The 15,067-nt window shown below is 50.4% G+C and overlaps 1 protein-coding gene across 2 annotated transcripts in view; it reads right to left on the bottom strand.

Moving 5' to 3' along the window:
- Positions 1-15,067, bottom strand: part of LOC126517416 (uncharacterized) — a 371,746-nt gene that overhangs the window by 116,917 nt on the left and 239,762 nt on the right. For both annotated transcript variants that reach the window (XM_050167135.2, XM_055064532.1), the window contains 2 exons: positions 2,988-3,173; positions 663-747 (listed from right to left, as the gene is read on the bottom strand). In XM_050167135.2, the coding sequence (XP_050023092.1) occupies positions 663-747; positions 2,988-3,101 (199 nt within the window). In that variant the 5' untranslated portion in view covers positions 3,102-3,173. The remainder of the gene's footprint in view (positions 1-662; positions 748-2,987; positions 3,174-15,067) is intronic.

The raw sequence follows: 15,067 nt of genomic DNA, 5'->3' as shown, positions 1-15,067 counted from the left end.
TTCATTCAGATCAGTAACTATAGGCCAATGAGCAGCAACCTGAAAGGTAGGTATCTCTATAACTGCTGGCTGCAGTGTTGGGCTGTACAGAACGGTTAGCGGGGGATTTACGACATTCGCTGCCATTGCAGCCCACCTGACGCGGCAGGCCGCATTTTTTTTTTCTTTTCTTTTTTCTTTGTTTATTCCAGCGGCCGTGCTGTGTACCACGGCCGCTGAAACTGTTTTTAGAGTGTTCTAAAAACAGCTGCACCCTTTGGGGTGTATATTTGCCACACAACAATAATCGTCACCTGTCTGGCCCGCATTTCCTTTCTTTAACGCTGCGAGCGCGGTACTCCGAAGTCACGAACGGCATGCGCGTTATCAGCATGACGGAGCATTCCCGACAGGAAAGTAACGAGCGCAGCGTTTTCAAGAAAGGAAACGCAAGTAAGACAGACGCCGATTATTGCTGTGTGGCAAATTTACACCCCAAAGGGTGCAACTGTTCTTTAGAGTGTATCACTTTCCCGTGACGTAGCAAACGGCGCGTTGTATGATTCGAGCGGTGTTGCTCAAACAGCCAATCAGCGCGCGCTTAAATTGATCTGTGACGCCACAGAGATTTAGTGCCTACAAGCAACACTGAAAAGACGAAGCAAGCGCTGGCCTACACTTACCTTGGAGAACCGCCAGGAGTCGAGCGCGGGACATTCGTTGTAGTTGCACCATGCAAAGTTGCTTGAGCTCTTCCAGCGGTATGTGCTGACGACGTCGTTACCACCGAAAAAGGGAGGGGGAAAAAGAAAAGAAAGAAAGCACGACATCAAAGGGAGACAGAATGGGCGTCGTCAAACGATCGCTCTGCGGCAGTGGCAGAGAAAGCTTAAAGGTGAACCAACATGATGTTCACATCGCTAGTTTTATTTTGACGAGGCTGCACGCCGCGTCCATGCACGGAACAGCCGACTCAACACCGCCTCGGTAGGGGTGGCGGTAGTCGCTTCCGTTATTTCATCGTTTATGCGATAGATTGCTGGATTAACGGCAAATACAATGCCGCGGTAGCTTTTGCGTGTCGGTAGCTTACAATTTTAGATTTCGAAGGACCGAAAAATTCCTTTCTCGATTTTACGAACTTCCCGATTTAACGAAATAATTCGAGCGTGGTCATCACTTCGTTAAATCGAGTTTCGACTGTAATAGCTTTTCTACGAACCAGTAGGCCTGTAATTGAAACGCCCTCCCTGCTATCTGTTACTATTCCTTTTCTTACTTTTTTTGTGTGTATCTCTCTTTACCCTCTTTCCAACCCCTATTTCCCCCACCCCAGTGCAGGGTAGCAAAACGGAAATCCGCAACTGGATAACCCCCTAACCTTTCTTTTCTCTCTCTCTCTCTACGAGCCAGTACGAACTCGTTCTGCAACCCGATATATAGCAGCATGGCAGGCGAACGAGCGACCAGGAACGAATGCTAAAGGATCACTGCGTTTTGCGTCCACGTCATCACCGTCTTCGTCATGACGTCATGACACAACACATATCCTGGGAAAATCAGAAGTGCTTCGTAGAACAGACACTATAAAAGCGTATTTAGTCCGCTCTGAGGAATGCCCGTATATTTTTTCTAGGGTTTCGACGTGCAAGACCGTCATATAACTAAAAAAGTAATAATGATGATAATACAGAAATGAAACCTCGGAAATGTCACTAAATCATTTAAGCATGAAACGCTTTGGTGGGTAAAATGCGTGAAATATAAAAAAAGCTAAGCACGCGGTAAATTACTATGTATACTCGCCCACACTTGAGCAGAAAAGAGGACACCACATTGGTAGCGCAGCCTACATATTTATTAACATGATTCACTTTGCAGCTTACATTAGAACTATGTTCTGCTCCACTTGCTCACCTTTCGATACCGCCGGACAAAAAGCCCTCAATTTTCCTGCGGCCGAAAAGACTACCTGCACCCCATAACGACCTGCAACGTTCTTCAGGCCATGGGACAAGCGATGTGCATAGGGTACAACTACCACGTTCTTATTCCTGCTTTCTCCTTCGGCGTCCTGCCTCCTTTAGTTTTTCACCCGTTGAATCAACTTCTCAGAGCTTCCTGTTCATAAACTACCCGGTACCCAGCTTCCTCCAGCTTCAGTACCTGACGCGCGAAGGCATCACCCAATGTATGCCAGCATGTTTTTACCAGGGCGACTGTAAGTACGGAGATGCAAATGGCTACTTTGGAATGACCTGATGTGAAGTTCAACAGAGGCCTGGCAGAACGGGGGAAATATTCCCAACAGACATGGTCGTCTAAAAAACGTAGTCTAAGATCAAGGTATTGCAGTTCATCCTCTTATGCTTGCTCCTTGACCTTACCTGTCGACAAGACGTGTATAGGTTATGCAGGTGAAGGCAAAGCTTCTAAATCGAAACAAGATAGTCTTAATAGACGTCCATATAAGGGCTTTCTAAATGTGCGCTTATGAGGGCTACACACGAATAAATCACAAACAAAGCATTAGGAAAGGAATACATGACTCTGTGTAGTTCTTCATTCAGGCACGCATGACATATGCTACCATCTGGCACCAATGGCGCCGAGCGGATAATAAGGTGCACGAAATAGTTACTCTCAGCCACATACTGCAAGATCTTTAATATACCATGAGACAAGCGCAATATGCCTTTACAGCTGGCGTGAGAACTAAACGTTCACAAACTATAGGTCCGGGCACTGTCTCGCAAATCTTAATTGGGCCTCACCTTACCGTCACATCAGTAAATGCACGCAAAAGCCCAGAGACGCTGTTTCAAATGCTGACGCAGAAGCAAAACGCTAGGCCCATGTGGATGCTCACCCATTAGTCGTGTGCGGTAGACAGTTACAGTGCGATTGGCAGCAATCTTTCTTTGCTTTCCTTCCCTCTTATTCCTTCTTATTTAGTTCTCCATTGTTTAGTTACTCTTGAAGTAGGCAATCAATTGCTACTGCTATACCTGCAATTCCACCGGAGTAAGAATATTCAGCTCGTCGGGAGCGAGCGCACCAAAGGCTTCCTCCAGGAGATGCTCCCGGTGGTCGACGAAGGAGGAGAGGTCGTACCACGTCATCGCGAGTCTACGTCACTCACTCGTCCCTCCTTGCCACTGGCACGAGAAGGAAGCGCATCCACGGCCCCGTATCTGCAAGAACACGTGACAGGGCTCATTGTAATACCACGTGAAGTTGTGAACGATCTACAGGCTGTTAAGTGGAGCGAAGAAGGGGCAGGCAGGCGATGAATTCAGAAATTTGAAAGCGTGAATTAACAGTTTAGTCGATTCTAACTAGTGAACTTCCTTCAGCGCTGACAGGCACGGACCCAACAAGGGCCATAGGACACACGATACTTTCAACTAATTTATTTCTGTGTTGTCATGTTTAAGTACACCGTGCGCCCGTTATTGTGTCTATATCTGTCACCTCCAAAAGAAGCTCATAATGAATAACCAACTCACTAAAATTACCATCCTGACTGAATGTAAACCAGCTCTGTTGGTGATACCATGCGAAATATGTAGCCAGGAAACGCTAAACAAATGGCTAATCGACTGAATTTAACGGCCTAAGTGCCGTGACGTATTCGCAGCGCCAATAAAGGCCATGCAAGCCGCATATGATACATTTATTATCCATGCTTTCAATTCCTGCAGACCATACAGAAAGGAGTGGCAGCGATGGATACAGGAAGGTCGTTTCAGTCAATGCGAGTGCGACGAAAGCAAGAGTGACGATAATGATTTGTAGTCCATAGGGCGCCACTGGAGGCTTCTGTTATGTGGGAAAACCTCTCGTTTTAGTGTCAAGTTGCAAATGTTAAGCCTCTCGAAAAATGTCAAAAACGACTCTACTTGCAAGGTGATGTAAAAATATCGCCGGCGAATGGTCTCAATCATGCGAAGAGAGATACAAAACGAAGCAAGCAAAAAACGTATGTGATGTTAATCAGTAAGCCTAATCGAAGCGTAGAAATTGCAAAAAAAAAAAGTGGGTTCGCCGCAGGCGCGGACCGAAGCCACTGAAATTGTTGCCCGGATTGATGCATTTATAGCGCCACATTTCGCTGAAAGCGGTCCCCTCGCAAAGTCACGAAGCCGTTTGAAGCCAAGAGGACGAAACAATGGGCAAATCCACTTATTATCCATCATTCCCAGGCTGGATGAACCACCGTAGTTGCAACTCCCGCAGGCACTATAGCGCCAGCGTTTCCTGCAATATACTGTTTGTCCAAAACGCTACGCGCCGCCGTCCACATTCATCTCTAACCACTTAGCCAGTCGACATGCATTGAACCGCAGCAGCGCTGTGTACATGTGACAGCCACACAGCGCCTGTCATGTGTTTTCGAATCTGGAAAATAATGTTCCACGTTCCGCCGCCTTCGCGGCTGAGGAGCCTCTAAAGCAGCATCCTGGCGCGCACTTGCGTAGCTTAAACCGTGGCGAGCACTCAAGCCTTTCCCTTAAGAGGTATATGCTGTCGACTACAAGCAACGTTCCTCGGAGACCCGGCATGCGAAGCAAGCGAACGCGGTGGTACAGGCCGACCACGAACACAGCGGACAGTACGAGGAACGGCAAGCGTTCAGTGAGACGTCCTGCAGTGTGCAGAACCGAGAGAGAGAGAGAGAGAGAGAGAGTCTCTCTCTTAGTAGTTGTTCGAGGGAGAGAAAAATTTCCCCGAGCGACAGATCGTTAACGCCTCGAGCGCGAACCCGGCAGCCAGGAGCCAGCCGCGAGAGTTGATTAATATTAATAACTCGCCGCAATTAACCTGCATACACAGCGCGTCTTCCCCTCCCTCCATCTTTGCTCGCCATCTTTCCTCGGGAGACGTAGCCGCTTGCGTCGGTCCCGAGCAAACAAACGTGCGACCGAGCGGGGCCTAGGAATATAATTATAAAGACACAAATAAAAATAACGAAGATGCAGCGCACGGCGAGTGAAGAGAGGGAGGCCGCGGACTGAGACAAAGAACAGCGTTGGCAGCCGCGAATTGGACGCACGTGCTCATGCACTGGAGGCGCGTGAAAATCGCCGAGGCTAAAACAAACTCTTGCTAAGGGTGAGGAAATTTATCTCGCTATATATACTTACGGTCGAGCGCTTCTACAACGAATGCCTGTATACAACGAAATGACCCGTTTAAGTAAGGAACGATTCTGTCCCGGTTCTATCGCGAGCTGCGTGGTGCGCAACCTTTCACAATGAAGTGACCTGCATAACGAATGATATCGGAGGCCCCAAGCATTTCGCCATAAAAGCGTTCGACTGTATTTCATTTCTTTACAGCGATAGCGGTTACACGCTGCTTACGTAGCTGGTGAACAGCGTTACGTCAGGTCGTAGTTGTGTGTGCGCGCGTCTTTTTTTTTATTTTAACTTAAGTGAGAGCGAGCACTGTAGAGTGTCATTAGGGTGGCAATTTACATGGACGCTCAGGCGCAATAACGACGCCGTCGTCGTTGGTGTCGTGCCGTCCGGCTATCGACGGCGCATGCGCGGCTCGCGCGTGAAGGGTTACCGGGTCACCAGCGAAACAGAGTGCGTTTGGTTACGACAACGAGGAAGTGAAGTCGAGGCACCGTGAATACTGCTACGCTCAATCGCATCGGCGGCGAAGCCAGGGAACGGGCGGTATATAACACAAAACAAGGACCCGCGGTAAGGCTGTTAAAGCGATAGGTTTAAGGCCCCGGTTGAGCAGTGAGCATGCCGTCAGCGGGGCTCAGCGGGAGTTGACCGGGGGGCGGGGGGGGGGGGGGCACGTGTCTACCAATCACAGCGCGGCACGCGCCGCGTTTCTACCAATCACAGAGCCACGCGCGCTTTCTGGCAATCACAGCGAGGCACGCCGCGTTTCTACCATCCGCGGCAGCGGCGCCGCCGGGGGGTAAAGAAAGAAAAGAACCAGAAAGCTCGCCTTCGTGCAAAGCGTTCGCCGCAAGCGTTTCCCGGTAAAGGTTGCATAAGCTGCAGTCGCCAGGAAGCGTAAGAAGCAGTCCGGCATCCTTTAATGCTATCGCGTTCTAAAAGGCGAAGCTTAAGCGTCTCACAAGATCTTTATTGCGATAGCACTTATGTGGACACTACAGGCGCATTGTTGCCGTCGGCGTCGCCATGATATTCCGTATAAAGTCTAAAGGCGACAACACCGTCGCCGCGCGCCGTATGCTATATGTGAAAGCATGCGAGGGTGAGCCGATGACAGCGGCTCATTCTCACATGCGCACGGAAAGAAAGTGGGGAGGAAGCGCGCCGTCTTCCTTCGCGCACAAGGAACCGGGGGAGCGGTGATAGGCGGAGGGGGGGGGGGGGGGGGGGAGGGGCATTGTACTTCGGCAATATGGCGCGGCCGCGCGCAGTCACGTGGGCTTTATCTTCAAGGCGATCTGCTTTGGGGCCAAAATCTAGGTGGGCCGACGGCTCACAGCTTTGAGTGTGCCGTGTTCTCGCCACTCAGTTTGCGTTGAAGCGATAGACAGCACGAAGGTCACTTCGCTCGCCTCTGCTGCCACGCTTCCTCAGGCTAGTGTTTTAACAACAAGTGCGCGCGGTCATCGAGTGTGATGTGTGCATGCTTGCCTGTGCGCACTGACACCATGGTTGTTAATTTAATTAGTAAACATGTGTTTACAAGTTTATAAAGCCGATAAAACTACTATACTTACTTACTTTGGCCGCCTACTAGTTTACTATTACAAACGATGCTTCGCCTTTCGGGTGAAACTGCGACTTTTTTTATTTAGCTGAAGGCCAACAGCAGAGACACTAAACATACAGCAGACTATCAGTAGCTGACTTGTGAAAGTTTCGTATCGTTTCGAATTACGTAATGTAGAAAACAATACAATGGTCAGCAATTTCCAGCAGTGGTGTGCCATATTCTATTCATGACTAATAAAGTTTGACCGCGAAGCCAGGCACTTCAAGACCAGACTGTGCTTGCTTAGACATAAGGCTTCAGTAGGGAACCCGTGTTCTAACCTTTGAAGGGCGAATTTCGAATCTCTAAGAATGACAACAGGTTGAGGCGTACAAAACCGTAGCTTCTTTAGAGCTGCCTCAATGGCAACGCTTTCGGCCGTTGTGGAGGACACGACTGCAGTGAAGCGAACGGACCAATCATACTTCAAAGAGGGAATGTGAAAAGCAGCTGCACTACGCTCGCTGCAATATCTCCATATCAAAGGCTTCTCCATATGATTCCAATGGGCGCCATCACACATAGGTATCATAGGCAACGAGATGGCGGACAGCCTCGCCCATAGAGTGCTGTCTGGGAATCCTTTGAGAAAAGTGCCTCAAGAGGACAAGAGACCCTTCAGAGAAGCGGTGTCGTGCCACTTCAGTTCTTTGTGGAGCTCACCTCACAAGCCATGTGTGATCAAGGGTCTCAAAAGAAACCAAGCCACCTTACTGCACCGCATTCGCACGGGCTCTGCTCGTACCCCTGCGTGGATGTATAAGACTGGCCTGGCGTTATCACCATTATGTTCAACGTGTGGTGTGTGCGGTGACATACAACATTACCTGATGTGCTGTACTGTGTATAACGCGGAAAGGAGGGTGTTATTCGGGTCCCTCAAGAACACAGGAGTTCCTCACAGTTCTCTTCAGGACATTGTTTTCCCGCGCGGGAACCGGTTGTGTAGGAAGGAGGTCTCTCGCCTTCTGTTAAATTACCTACAGGACGTGGATATGGCCTCCACATGGTGAACTGAGGAGTGACCATTTGTAATTGTGAGGTCTGTGTCTAATTATGTTATTTATTTATTGTAAGTGTCGCTACGGTGGAGCAATTGCCGGCAGCAACTGCAAGGCTAATCCCACCAGTAGCCTACAACAACTGTGTTTAGAAAAAGTTTATTTCGACAAGAGACGATACGAACACCGAGTCATAATTACGGCACAATTCCACCGGGACGATAACATGTAAGAAACGAAACACAACAACTCAATTCGCGTGTTCGCCTGGGACTGTGCTTGGAGCCAATGTTCAATCTGGCTTTACCCCTACGCCTTATCCCGCAACCCCAGAAGTAGCACAGATCATCTTTGTGACTCTTGCCCTAGGCACATATTTCAATTCTCCTGCTACCATAAACCATTTGAAACAACAAAAGATAACACTATCTGTAGCGAGTATCTTTTTACATATGTAAACGAAAATACCATTTTTTATTGCAGTGCTAGTTTCAAAGGTCAAGTTTATTTAATATTGTCTGATGTTTACAACAACCTGCATAATTTTCCAGGCGGTTTTTGTTGCAAATCCACCAACAGCCCTACGTGATAGGTCTGAATGGCTGGGGTCAAGCCCCCATAGGCTAGGCCCGAGTTGTTCTGACCTATCACTGAGAGGTAATGGTGGATTTTAAATAATAAACAGACTAGAATAGTTTTACTTGATACCGGTCAAGCGTTTCTCCTTCCACTGCCACTATTCAGCGTTCCTGCCGAGCTGGTGTGTGTGCGTGTTATTGCTCTGTGCGTAACGGGGCATTTAACCCCAAGTTAACAATATCTGGTATTTCACTGGAAACTGACAACCCACGGTTTCCCGGCCGTCGATCTGATCCAACGTCCCGTCTCACGCACCATCCGAGGTGCGACGACCGCAACGCCCCCTGGCGACGCTCCTCATAGAGCCAGCGTTGTGAGATGCCTGGTGGCTACCAGGGCGCCGCAGGAGTTGCCTTGCGTGCTGCGCAACTACAACATGTCGCACCCGCGTGTAGTTAGGAACCAGTCCGAGCAGTTGAAGCGCCGCGCCGAGCCTTGCTATCTAGCTCAGTGCTTGACCGTTTGTTCTAAACTGCCAATCGCTTTTTTTTAATCACCTACTCGACGGGTCTAGTCAGAAGTGCCTTGTCGTTAGACCCAGCTGTTTCGTTAGCTGCTATAGAATTTGCTGTGGTCCTGCTACCGTGTTATTAGGGGGAAATGCTAACATCGGAGAACGGCCCTTGGATTTCTATGTGGCTTTCGAAAACAATGGTAGTAACTCTAAGTGCCCCGCTATTTCGCACCATTTATTGTACATAACTCGAGAGTTGGCGAATGCATTAGTTGGAGTTGCACAAGTGCCCGTCAATGATTGTCCGCTAACATCGAACCATGTCCGCTACCACTGTCCACCTGCTGTACGAGTCCCATCTTACAGCCTCTTTATTCATTCGATTGATCGTGTCGTCTCCGTGAGAAGCACCGTTCCATAACGTGTACCAATCTTGAATATTTCAACGCTCAGATGGACTGAGCTAGCTGACCTGCTCAACCGCGTCCATCAGGACTCTGCTTCCGACTCTGTTTCTCGAAGCTGTGGAATCCGCGGCGGTTTACGTAATTTTGCACTGGACTCGCATATACCTCGCACGCGGCATGCTCATCCTTTCCCGACCTCCGCTTAACACTAAACCGGGCACTCGCCCAGGAGTGCGTTACAACAGCTGCCCTAATCCCTTCTGACCACTGTGGCATACACCTTGGTACGTTCACATTCCTCCCGAGTCGTGGCCCCCGTACCCACTTCGTCCAGTCCTATAAAAATAACATTCCGGCCACCTGCTCCTACTTGCTGCTGTACTAGTTGGACCCAACACCAACTACGACCTTATACGACCTTTATACGTCCGAAATGACCTTCCTAGCGCCTGGCGCCGTCCCATTCAAACGCTGTCGTCGTAAACACCACGCACCGTAGCTTACTGGCAATGTTATAACGTTACGCAAGTGCAAGGGGCCAAATGTTTTGTCTTGGTAAGAAAAGCCGCTGCCACGGCGGCTTGCTCGCTGCAGAACAACCACAGCAGGAAGTCAAGGAGCAAGTCCGAATCGCCCACAAACGCTTCGTCGAACACACTGCCAAGAGAGCGGTTAGAGAGACAAGGCTATTCTGGGCGTACGTAAACTCCCATTCAGCCACCAATTATCCTCAATGTGTACAGCTAGCACATCCTCTTTCAATCCCCTTTCCCCCTTCCCCAGTGCAGGGTAGCCTACCGGACTCAGCCTGGTTAACCTCCTTGCCTTTCCCCGATGACTTCTCTCTCTCTCACACCGCCGTCTGTCACCTCCGAACCTGCCAACAATCCTCTCATACCTGCCTAGATTCCTACCCTACATATAAAAGCCGAACATGCCTAACAGGGAGTGTCGCATTTAAACCTTTTCAAAGCTTCGGTCCCGACTGCATCAGTTCCATGGTCCTCAAGTTCGCAGCTGCCTGTGTGGCCTACATCCTGTGTTCCCTGTTCCAAAAACAACTAGACTCGGGTACGTGTCCCGATGCGTGGATACTTGTTTACGTCACGGCTACGCATACGGGCCCTGGTACGTGAGCAGACCTCCTACCGTCTGTCGTCCCATCGCCAACGCGTTTATCGTGCATCACAATTTCAAACGTGTCCTTAACGCTAACAGTGACACGCTAATTGAGGTGCATGATTTTTTTGTCTCCGGCTTGGCCCAACTGTCATTGCAACCACAGTTGCAAAACAGCTTTTGGTACCACGGTACACGTATCAAGTGCCCATGGTGATCAACGCACTCCTTGCAACCTCAGTCATCTGGAACCGTCTCGAGACTTTGACCGTCTACCGCACCTTACCCTGCTTGGTAGTATCGAAATGAAGAGCACCTCTGGAACCGCAATCTCCTGGATATCATCGTTCCTCAGAAACTCCACCAAACGTGTTGTCTACTGCAGCGGCTACAGTTTGGTGCCCGCGCGTAACGCGGTTCTCACACATTATTCACAAGTCATCGCAGGTTAAATGAAGCGCCACATGTGTCCGAGCGTTGCAACACCGTTGCTCTGGACTGGTACGTCAGCGTGGACATAAAGCTCACTTTCTGCCACTACAAATGACGAAGATGCGAATTATTATTTAAATTTATCGCTGCGAACGCACAGACCGAAGTGCTTTTGAGCAGGCGTCGGCGTCAGCTCGCGACGGTCCGTGGAGAAAGAGTGACTGCGATGGACACGGAGGAGTTTACGCTGGAAAGATCTCGTAAGGTGCCGAAGGTATCATCCCTGCGTCTGTGCTATGCGTAACGACTTTCTGTCTCTACCCGCCGCGGTAGCGTAGCGGCTGTGGCGCTCTGCCACTGAGCGCCAAGTCGCGGGTTCGACTCACAGCCGCATTTCGACGGTGGGGGGAAGGAATGGGGGATGGAAGAATTTCAGGTGATCGAAATTAATAGGGAGCCCAACACTACGGCGCCTGTTATAGCCCCAGAGTTTCTTTCGGGCGTTAAACCCCGCGAATCCATCAATCGACATTCTGCGCCACACATTTCGACAAACTGAGTGTGATGCCAGACGCGCGAGCGCACACAAAGCACAACGACCCCTATTGCGAAGCCATGAGTTGCGCAGTGCACAAAAGAACGGTGCCTTGCAAGTGCGACATCGCACGCTGCGATTCGATTCTTTCTATACCAGCTGGCAGGACTTTATTTTGCACGTTTCAGAGGGAAATAATTGCTACAGAAAAACTCGCTGCAGCGGGTTGACATACATCAGCCTCGCTACGTCACTCCGGCACCGGCCAAGAGACCGAGGGAGGACAAGAGGTGTTTCTGAATTCGAGGAGGGCAAGCGAAGTTTAAGGAGCAAGTGACATAATGCAGTTCGTGCCTCCGGTCTGCATAATGTCGACGGCGCCACACGGAGACGCTTCGCGAAGCTTCGTCGTTATCACGGGGAACAGAACAACAAAAAGTAGGGACGGGTTGTTTACTCGACGCGCAAAATGCGAGACGGGCCTGCTTTCCTCAAATGCTCCACGGTTCTTCTCTCCGTTTTCCCGCAAATCTCGCTTCGCGGTAGTCCCAATGCGAAAAAAAAAACCAATTAAAAGAAGGCGACCTCGCCTAGCTGCGCATAAACATTTGACGAACGCGCGGCGCGGGAAAGCCTCTGCTTCGTGACGCTCGTGACCGAGGAAGATCTGCGGCAGGCTACAGCAGCCGCAAGAACAAAAACAATCGGACTCGAGGGGTAGCGCGACGCCGGCGACACCGCTCGGTCTCCAGTTCTCACCTAAAACGCGGGATAAACAGGACTCGTCAACCCCAACGCGCCCTTCATCCACGAGCACCAACGCTTATCCCACTACAACCCCTGCGCCCTCTAGTGGCTGTTGCACGACCGAGGTATACAGCCGAAACCCGTCAAAGTGTATACGCGGCAGGGACGTGGCAGTTGCAGCGCTGTAAGACAACCGGCAGGGGCTTGGCATCCTCTCGTAGAACAAGCAGCGATCCAGTTCGTGGCCGACACTCGACGAGCGCACTAAAAGCGTCCGTTTCCCCGTCGACTTTGTGTACACAGGGATACGACACTGCGTGCGCCGAGCACCGAGTTTTGTGTACTCTCGCACTCTCTCGCGTATTTACCGAGAGCTCAGAGCTGACGACGAGGCCACTAGGCGATGGGTGCCAGAGAGCGAGAGAGAGAGAGAAAAGGTGCCAAATAACAGGTTGCGATATAGCAGTAAAAGTCTTATTAGAATGAGGGGCGATATACGAAGAAAACAAAAACAACATGTCACCCTGAGCTTAGGCGTCCGTAGGAAAATGAAGGGGCGGTGGGAAGCGGTAGGCGAATACCTAGAAAGCGGGAGGTCTCTGTGCGACAAACAGGGCTTAGAGTATGCGCAAAAGCAGCGGGCGTCAACCGGCATCAGAAGCGCCAGCGCGGAAGCATAAAGAAGAAACCGCGGTGAAGTCGGCCGAAAGTTAGAAAAGAGGAAGGTGTGTTTATACCCGTCGACGCGCGGGTAATGCTTGCTTACGAGCAAAGTTGGTCCTCGCACTCGCTCTGTTCCCCCAAGGTTCCCATGGGGGACAGGCTTGAAATGCAGCGGCCGTGTACGCATACCAACTTGCCGACAGCGCTCGCTAAAGCCTCGTCGCAAAGTCAGATCCCCTCCCTTTTTTCTTGCTTTGTTTCTCTTTTTTGTTACATCACCTTGTTTCTTTTTTTTTTTTTCCTAACAGTTCCTGTTCCCAGCTTCACCCGCTAGCTCAACCAGCGCAGCGAATCGCTGTACATTCTCAACCGTGAGAAACAGGCAAAAATCTGAAAACGGGAGGCGCACTTTGTGTGCGTGTCGTCTGCGCATCGTCTGCCGGACGTCTGCTTTATGAAGTTGAAAATAAAGCACAACAAACCATGCCAATTCGCCCGGGAAACGAGTTCTTTTGCGTGGGGAGGGGGGGGGGGAAGGGGCAAGCTTGTATGCTATAGACATAGCGGGCGCCAGTGATGCGCGGTTTTCATTTGTAATATACCACGTCCTGGTGGACGGCTGACAACGCGCGATTTTTCGCTGCGTTTTCAGAATGGCGAGAAGAGAAAAAGAAGTGGCACAGGAAGGAACGATAGCGTTTCTAGATAACGCGTCACAGCAGAAGCCAGCCGGAACGACGAAAGCAGCTCAGGCGTAGCTAGCGCAAGTCGTCGACTCGGGCGGGCATCAGCTCTCTGAAAGTTGACGTAGCAAAAGAAAAGACAATGGGGGATAACTCAGGGCCGGCTGCTTAATCCGGACAAAAAAGAGCGAAAGTTGCGCCGTTCTGAAAGATAGACGGTGCGACGCAACGCCGGGCGAGAACAGAAATGCAGTTGCGGAAGTAACAGTTGTCACGTGACTAGCTGTTTATAAGCACGGTGAACGAGAGTTTTACAAGGATGTGGCAAAGTGCGGGTAGAATCTCCGCGGTGTGCTCTAGGATGCGAGGCTGAACTTGGGAACAAGCTTGGAACTGAGCTTGGTAACCAGCTTGGAACTGAGCTTGGAACTGAGCTTGGAACTCAGCTTGGAACTGAGCTTGGAACTGGGCTTGGGCCTGAGCTGAGGCCACTTTGGTGCGGAGAAAAATCCGGAGTAGGGTAGGCGGAAATTCGAATGACCGTATTTCCTAATGGCTGACACCGGCTGCATCTAACATTCACACAAACCATTCGCACGCTTCAGCACTACAATTCCTGTTAATTTCAGCGAAGTGAGGAAGGCGTCAACTTTTCCTGTTGCATTTCTATTGAAAATTTCAGATTTCTTAATATCCGTAACAAAAAAGTATGAACCATTGTAACTATCTTTTCTGCAAAATAGAATAAATTTCACTATAACACGCCCAGCGGTTGTGCAATTACAACGATAGCGAGTCCTTGTGCATTTCACACGCATATTTGGGTTGGGAAAACGTGCCGGCACGAGAAAAGAGGATTTCGCAGCAAAAGCTTCTTCTAACGCTTGGCTGCGCACACAACTAAAACTGTGCCTACTGAAAACCACCTTTCGGCGAATGTTCCTTCCGTTCCACTTCAAGCGCGCCCCTTCGAACACGGCGCGCGCGCGTTTCGTTTTTCTCTTTTTTTTTTCTCCGCCATACATTCGTCCATCTCATCCGGAACGGCGCCCGAAACTTGTCCGTTCTCACGAGACTTTACTTCCGCGCACTTTCTCCCTCTTTCACCTTCCACGTACATATAAACTAAACGCAGTTGACGATACCAGAGAAGCGCACGCCGCGCGCCACGACAGAGCTGCTGCAACGTACAGCCAAACATAGCATAACGTCCCCATCCGTCCAACACCCGCACGAACAAACATACAACCCATTCCCCCAGGTCTCTGCCACCGCCCCCACCCCCCACGCCCACTCCAAAATAAACTAGCAGCCCACCCTAATCGCGAGAAACGCGAGCTACAACACAGCCAAGGCGACGGCCGCGGCGAAATGGGAAAACAACAACAGCGCGGTGACGGAGCGAAAGCATTTCGTTTGCGCGCTAAATGCACCGTTAATCCGCTGGAGAGCGAAGAACGGCGTCCTCGTTGTCGTCGTCGCTGTCGTCCCATAGCTCCCTGTTATATGGCTGCAGAGAAGGGTGCGCGCCGGGAGACGGTGGGCTTGTTTTACGCCTATCGCCACATCCTCGACGCTATATATACGCGCCGTCGTTTCCTGCACCCTCGTTTTGTCTGAGTCGTTCGCAAACAAGGACGCAGCGGAGGGAA

Source organism: Dermacentor andersoni, chromosome 11 (assembly GCF_023375885.2).
Source record: "Dermacentor andersoni chromosome 11, qqDerAnde1_hic_scaffold, whole genome shotgun sequence".
Lineage (NCBI taxonomy): Eukaryota > Metazoa > Arthropoda > Arachnida > Ixodida > Ixodidae > Dermacentor > Dermacentor andersoni.
Note: the sequence above shows the minus strand (reverse complement) of the source record. Positions and strands in the feature narration are given on the sequence as shown.